Raw genomic sequence first — 7,739 nt, forward strand, 5'->3', positions numbered from 1 at the left:
CTCATAAAGTCGAGCATGTTATGCCCTGGGTATAGCTGGCCCCTCACTCAAGCCTAGGTACTCTTACTTTGCACATGGTTCTCAAGCCATCCACCGCAGGAGGCACAGCGAATCAGAAGCAGACATTAACAAAAGACAAGGGTCTACAGGCAAGCACTTCAGCGCAGGCATACCACCAGCCTGGCAGTGAGAGAGGAACCAGGGAAGTGTGGGTGCAGGCGGGAGAGCCCTGAGATCCAGACTCAGCACCACTAAGTGTCCTGTCATCTCTTCCCCATGTCACAGTTCAGTAATACATGTTCATATCGATAGCCCAGCATTATCAAGAAAATCCCCTTTTCTTCAGCTTACTCTCTTTAAGATTATAAGAAAGACTTTAATAAAAAATTTTTAAGGTCTTGTTACACATGGCTAAAAATGGGAGTAAAGACTACATGTGATGATTGAAGGGCAACGTCTAGACACCTAGACTTTCTTGGCTATCGGTAATAACTCATTTCTTTACCATTCTTCAGGGGGAACATTTTACTGTTACTTGGGCTTTCCAAACTGTATCCGATACTGTCATTACCTAGGTTCTCATAAAAATCTAAAGGAACTTTGAGAATATTACAAAATCAGGATGTCAGAAAATGCCAAAATCTCTACCTTGCAAAGCTTTAGAATCCATCCATTAAAAGAGGAGTAGCACCCCAGAGCTTAGATATAGGTTAGGTGGGTTAAATGAGAAAGCCTGTGTAATGGCATCTAGCTCAAGGTTGGGATTTCATTAGCAGTTGGCAAATGTTAGTTGAATTTGAATGTGTTTCCCACTTGGGATGCAACAGACAGTGTGGGCTCTGGAGTCAGACTGAATCTAGTTTAGATGTGGTTTCTGCAGCCTTTAACAAACCACATAACCCACCCAGATGCCTACCTTTTCCACAAGATAGATGCGAGGGTCCCACTTTATTGATGTGCAATAAAATCATAGCTCCCTTCCCATTATAATTGAGGGGAGGGATGTCACACTTTATTACTTTCCTTTGTACAGAGCCATGGAGATCTTTCAGGGAGTCTCAGAATCCAAGAGGGCTACAAAACCCCTGTTCCCCTTGTGTCCGTAAGCACAGCTTGTTGTGCCCAGGCCTGTTTCTCATGTCCTGCCTTTTTATCAGCCCACCTGCAGCCCAGCAGGGAAGCAGAACTGGGTGCTTGCAGGGTGCGGCCAGGTGGCAGGAGGTGAGTGGCAGTAGCAGTGAGGGGTCTTAGATTGTTCACCTTTCATAGCCATGATGGTCAAGTACCTGGCCTCTGGTTGTACCCCAGTGATAGCACCCTCAGCATTCCAGGCCAGTTCACTTGATGTTTCCCACCCTCCTAGGCTGAGGTGGCATTTAAAAGCTTGGCCTGTCTGCCCAGAATAGACAGTCTGTGGGTGGTGCTGATGCTCTGTTTTGGTTTGATTACCTAGACCCCCTGCAAAATCATTTAGAGAGGGATGCTGTCAGCAAGTAGTAGAGGAAAAACAACAAGGTTGGCAAAAATGTGTGGCTTACCCAATTACTGTGAGTTTTGACAACATATTAACTGAAAACCTAGATTAAGTCCGGTAGATTTTTCTCTGTTTTGTTTTGTTTTTCTTGAGAACTAAAAACAGTAATTTGCTGGCCTACTTGTCTTGTTTTATATGCGTACCAGTGACCACCCCTAATTATGAAATCTCTCCTGGCACCAACACTTATAGCCAAGCAACAGAGTCCGATGGGCCCATGGATTAGAAGCCTTGTGGTTGCCTTTTTGCAAGAAGAATAACCCTTGCTTAGGTGTGGTGTCTGAGACCACAGGCATCATCTAGCATCAGGAAAAATCTGAGAGAAGAGGGATCAGGGAGCTGGCATGAGGGCTTGTGGCCATGGACAGAGGTGAAGGAAGGAACTCTAGATCCTTTCTTCTTTTTCAGGGCACTTATCACAACTGTAATTTGAAAATATATTATTTCAGTAATTATGGATGATTTTTCTCCTGCAAGATTGGAAGCTCCTCAGAGGCAGGGTCTGCTCTATCTTGCATCTGTTTCCCCTCCCCAAGGCCTGGAACAAGTAATAGCTCTTTGTTGGGTAGGTATAGTTTCAAGTCTAGCCTCTTTTCCTATCTAATAGCTGCTGTTTTGCAAGCCACTTCTCTGTGTGTGTCCTCATCTGAAGAGTACAAGTCAAATGAATCTTGCCTTCTATCTCTGGACCCAGTCTGTTCATAATGGTGGTATTGAGCTAACTGGCTTCATCCAGGTGTAATATCTAGAACTGTGATCAGTACTCCAGGGGTGGCTCAACTAGCACAGCATATAACATGACCATCATTTCCAGGGTCTGGATACTTGATTTCCATTAACTTGTGATTATTTATTTATTATTTCAGACTTAAGAGTAATAGCGTATACCCTGCTTTCTTGACAGGGTTTTTGTGAGAACCAAGTGAAACGATATATAAGAAATTACTTTAGAAATTAAAATGCTTTGTATAGCTAAACAGTGATTATTATTGCTGGCCCTAAAGTGTCTTCCCGAGAAGGAGCTCAAGTTCAAGAAAAGTCACTGAAGACCAAGTATTATAAACCATGTATGTGACTAGCCTTAAAAGAAGCCATTTTCCAAGTTAACATTTCATTAAAGAAAAAAAATAGAGGTATTAGATAAATAATCTATATTAGATCAATATAGGTACAGATACAAATATAGCTGTCTCCTTGGCCCCCACTCTGCCAGGTGTCTAATGCATTTGGATGTCAGAAAAGCTGTGATCAGTAAGTCGTGAGTCATGGGCTTTAGTTTAGCCTGCCACTGCCTTACTGAGGTTATTGGGGACAAGTCATTTAACTTCTCTGCCAGATAAGGATGTCTGCTTTATGAAGATAAAATAAGAGTTGAATATTTTTTTAAGATTTCTTTATTCCAGAGAGAGAAAGCATGAGCAGGGGGAGGGGCAGAAGGAGAGGGAGAGAGCGAATCCTGAAGCAGACTGCCCGCTGAGCACAGCTGACTTGGGGCTCAATCCCAGGACCCCAAGACCATGACCTAAGCCGAAACCAAGAGTCGGCTGCCCAACTGACTGAGCCACCCAGGTGCCCTAAGAGTTGAATATTTAAAACAAAAAATAAGAATATTGATAGCTCTTCAGACCCATGGGGTTGATTATACATTTCTTTCAGATCTCACCCCTCCAGTTATTTCAACTCTTCCCCCCACAACATGGTTTCTATCCCACATCCCACCCTGGACACTGTCCTCTGGATATATTTTAGTGTGTCTTGTATCCTTCATGAAGGAAGCTCTCGAACTTGAATCCAGAATGCTTCATGTTTTTTCTTGCATTTGGACACTACAGTGAATAACTAAGGTTGATTAGTATCAATTTTTATTATCTCAAACCTAAATATGTTGTTTCCTGTCTCTGAATCCAGAAGGCTTATTAGGCTGAGTTTGAGAGTTGAAAGTAACTTCTCATTTTTGTTTGTCTTCTAGCGACAGACATCACACCTCCAGTGCAATCCCTGTTCCAAAGAGACAAAGCTCCATATTTGGAGGCGCAGATGTAGGCTTCTCTGGGGGGATCCCGTCCCCAGACAAAGGACACCGGAAACGGGCCAGCTCAGAGAACGAGAGACTCCAGTACAAAACCCCTCCCCCCAGTTACAACTCCGCGCTGGCCCAGCCTGTCCCCACTGGCCCTTCCATAGGAGAATCTGAGCGAAAGACAACATCTCTGTCCTCCTCCTTGGATACCTCCTTGGACTTCTCCAAAGAAAACAAGAAAAAAGGAGTCGATTTGGGTGACAGATTAAACGGAGGTCATGTGGGTGTGAACACTAGCCAAGAACAAGAAGAAGCCCTCTCTGGGCATCCAGCCACCGTAAACGGCACTGTGCTTCCCAGCGAGCAGGCGGGCTCCTCCAGCATCCAGCTTCCGGGTGAGTTCCACCCGGTCTCGGAGCCCGAGCTCTGCTGTACGGTGGAACAGGCGGAAGAGATCATCGGGATGGAGGCCACCGGCTTCACCTCGGGCGACCAGCTAGAAGCCTTTAACTGCATCCCGGTGGATAGTGCCGTGGCGGTGGAGTGTGACGAGCAAGTTCTGGGAGAATTTGAAGAATTCTCCCGAAGGATCTATGCACTGAACGAAAACGTGTCCAGCTTCCGCCGGCCACGCAGGAGTTCTGATAAGTGACGTGAGCAGCCAGCCGGTGGGAGCAGGACAGAGGCGCTGCCTAAAAGGAGGCTAAAACTGCACTGGTTACCCCTTGTAATAATTATGACACAAAATGAATATTAGTGGAGGATATTCCTCAGAAAAACAGACTTTGTAAATCAAGGAGGGACTCAGGATCATTGTGTATCAGTGGGCCAGACAAAGTTAGGTTTTGCTTGCAAGATGTGCTTTTCAGGCCTGATGATTGTTTTAAGACAAAAGTCATTCTCTAGCTCGAGTCACCTTATAGGTATTTGTCTGCTTTTGAATTTACATTTCTGTGTTATGCTCAGAGGGGAGATGATAATATATAAATAATATAATAAACTCACCTTTAGTTTCTCATAAGCATTTGCCCTCACCGTCGTTTATAAAAGCTTGGGAAGACCAAATATTCCAAAAAAGATTTTCTCCATTTACTGAAAGGATCTTTGACCATCCATGAGTTTGATGAATAAGAAGCACAATGGTCTCCTTACACCTGGCCTCCCTGCCTCTGTCCCTTTTCACCCCATCCGCTCCCCAACCTTCATAGTGGATGGGTTGTGCACCCTGAACACTGACGACATCGGATTCACTGGTTCTTGAACACAGTGGCCAGGACCTTCTGTCTCCTCAGCTCAGCCATACCTTTGATGTAACCATTAAATTAAAGGAAAAACCTCATTTCTGGTAGATCCCAGGGGACACTCCAGGACCCCCGTGGTTACAACAGTGAGATGCCATCCAGTCCCTCCAGGGGCCAGATTTCTTATGTGGGCGGATGCTGCAGTCAAAAACCAGGCATGCTCTCTGCCAATGCACTTACCAGACAGAAATACCTGTATGTAAATTCCATGCTAATTTATTAAATTTCAGTTGGAAAGGAAGGTGCTGGATATGATGTATCATCTGGAGAGTCAGACTGATGTACAGAGCTCGAGGCAATCAGGATAGTTGGATGAAAAGGCTTAGATGAGGCATAGATACTATTGGTATATGTGCAGGCTCATTCATAGTAAATTATGTTCTTGAAGTCCGATTTCATTCCTGGAGCTCAGATCTCATTTGCTATTATTCTATACTTTATATACCCAAGGACATTGCCTCAGGGTTGCAAGCTCTTTAAGGAGAAATTTATGCATATATCCATGTATTGTATAGAAGAATAAAAACTGAATTTACTTCACTTGACCTGATTTGTTTTTTCCAGTTTTTGAAATTCATCTTGAACCTGCATCTCCATGTTACATTGTGACAGGGCGAGCCTGAACAGAAACTGGCTGTATCGAGTCATGTCGTTGACTCGAGTCGACATGGCTTGCATAGCAGCACAAACACTTTCACACACGTACTCTCTGGTAGCTGCGTTTGTCCTACATAACCGCTGAACTCAGGTCTCGTGATCATTTTCATATATTGTCCAAGCACTCCTGGGCTCGAGTTCTCACTGACAGCCACACTGTCAAGCAGAATAGTTCATGTTGTTATTTTCCACATAAAGAGAACTCACAGAATCCATGCTTGACAGACAGACCCAACCTGCAAGCAATTAAGAGCTTTAACTTGATCTGAAGAAATCCATCTTATTCCACAGAAAGAGGTGGAACTACTCCAAACCTAAAGCAGAAGCCATCTGTAGAGTCACAGCTTCTTCGAAGTGTACTGTCACTCGTGTTAGACTCAATGAGGGGAAGATAGTGGTGGTCTCGGCTATCCACCAGACTGGGCTGTGTGGGGTCCTCCAATGAAGTAACATCTACCCCATTTTGCCCCTGCAAAAGAAAACGGGTTTGGAAGGACTGTTAGTATCGAGTGGTGGAAGGTGCATCATATGTGGCTTAAAGTCCGCATATGGGAGTGGACTTTAAACTTCATGCCAGACTTAAGACAGGGTACATGGAGATGCAGGCCCTCCGGCCTGGGTCTGGGCGGGCACCCCCCAGCAGAGGGACCACCTGCAGGTCACCCACGGTTACAGTGTTCGTCTCAGGTTCCACACAACCAGATAGAGCCTGGGGCTCTGTGGGTCTCCTGTTTGGGGACTCCCTGATTCTGGGGGAGCCCTGCGACTGAATGTGATTGGTAGCTGGGAACCGGTTACCTAGGCTTTGGCCTGGTCCACGCCGTGTTCCGTGACGTCGTGCCTCACCGCGCCACTGAGGCTTGGGTTCCTTTAGTTTGGGTTTCACGTTTTCCCCGAGTTTGTCTGGTGCCTCCGGTTTCTGCCCTGCCTCGGGTAGAACCTACAGTATTACGCGTCTCCGGGAGGAACTCTGCTCGCCATTCTCCAAAGCTGCAGAATTAGTTTTGCCTCCGTTTAAAATGGCCAAGACCAAAATAGGGGATGAGTTATTATCTCCTACTAATCTTTTTAATTAGTCTTGTAAATCACTAAAAAAAAAAAAAAAAAAAAAAAAAAACTTAAATCTGCTTTGAGGATATAACCTGAAATAAAATTCCCTGCTATCCACATCAGAACTGCTTAGGAGCCCTTTCTGTTTTTATGAAGCTGAGACGCTTTTAACAACCGGCAAATGTTATCAAGTGAATATTTGATTGTGTTCTCTCTCTCCACTTCCCCTTACCCACTTTAGAAATTCCAGAGATTTTTTTCCCCCCTCGGAATATTAGTTTTGGAAGATTGTATCCAGCTATATTTTTTTAGCAGTTTTAATGGTGCCCGTTTATCCTGACCTAACCGGTTATTTAAATAATTTTTAAACCACGACCAATAATAAATGGCATGTGAAACTGATCTGTTGGTAATTGGAAGAAAACTCAGCATCTGTATTTATAAAATAAAATTGATTAGTATTTATTTTGAGAGTAAAAGTGTATGTTATTTCCCTGCCATGTTTGAGTCCCGTCTTCTTCACTGTTTTGAATTTGGTGTTGAAGCGGAGTTAACTCTGAAAACCTTGTTCGAAAACCATCAGCCAGCCCTTTCACGTCTACTGAGCTAGCTCTCTGTCCACAGGGGACTGGGCTAAGCAAGATTAATACAAAGATTGATAAGCCTTTATTCCACCATGTGCTCTAGGGGTGGAGCGTGGAAGATGGGCATGTTAATGCATTAGAATTCAGTTTGATAAATTCTGTGATGGAGAGATGTCTAGCCATGGTGTGGAATGCAGAAAAAGCAGACTCGAGGATTAGGAAAGGTTCGTGGAGGTCATGCAGATGAAAACTAGATCGGATGAAAGATGTCTAAGGCATTGCAGGCAGGGGGCACAACGTGGGCAAAGGCTCAGAGGCAAGGCAAGGCCTCGAGTATTTACAAAAACAGTGAGTTTCCCGTGTTGCGGGCCTGGATGGATGTGAAGAAAGGTGAGGAGAGATTGAATTGCAGGCTAGTGGGGAAGGCCTTCAGGTGTCGAGATGGGAGATTTAGATGCTTGCAGCGGGCAGCTGGGAGGCACCCCTTCCAGGCTGCAAAGCAGAAGAGTAACTTGGTTAGATCTGAATAGTGGCCAGCAGCCAAGTCAGGGCTGGACTCTAGTAGTAGTAAACAGACTTGAGTCTGTTTAATC

The 7,739-nt window shown here is 44.7% G+C and overlaps 1 protein-coding gene across 4 annotated transcripts in view; it reads left to right on the forward strand.

The window, feature by feature from the left end:
- The window catches only part of UVRAG (UV radiation resistance associated), a 313,421-nt gene extending 308,021 nt beyond the window's left edge, over positions 1 to 5,400 (forward strand). For 3 of the 4 annotated variants that reach the window (XM_077867103.1, XM_077867101.1, XM_077867102.1), the window contains one exon: positions 3,504 to 5,400. In XM_077867103.1, coding sequence (XP_077723229.1) covers positions 3,504 to 4,206 — 703 coding nt within the window. In that variant the 3' untranslated portion in view covers positions 4,207 to 5,400. Of the gene's footprint in view, positions 1 to 1,942; positions 2,100 to 3,503 lie in introns of all 4 variants that reach the window. The other variant, XR_013362268.1, reaches the window with a different exon arrangement.
- The last annotated feature ends 2,339 nt before the right edge of the window (positions 5,401 to 7,739 follow it).

Source organism: Canis aureus, chromosome 23, assembly GCF_053574225.1.
Source record: "Canis aureus isolate CA01 chromosome 23, VMU_Caureus_v.1.0, whole genome shotgun sequence".
NCBI classification, from domain to species: domain Eukaryota; kingdom Metazoa; phylum Chordata; class Mammalia; order Carnivora; family Canidae; genus Canis; species Canis aureus.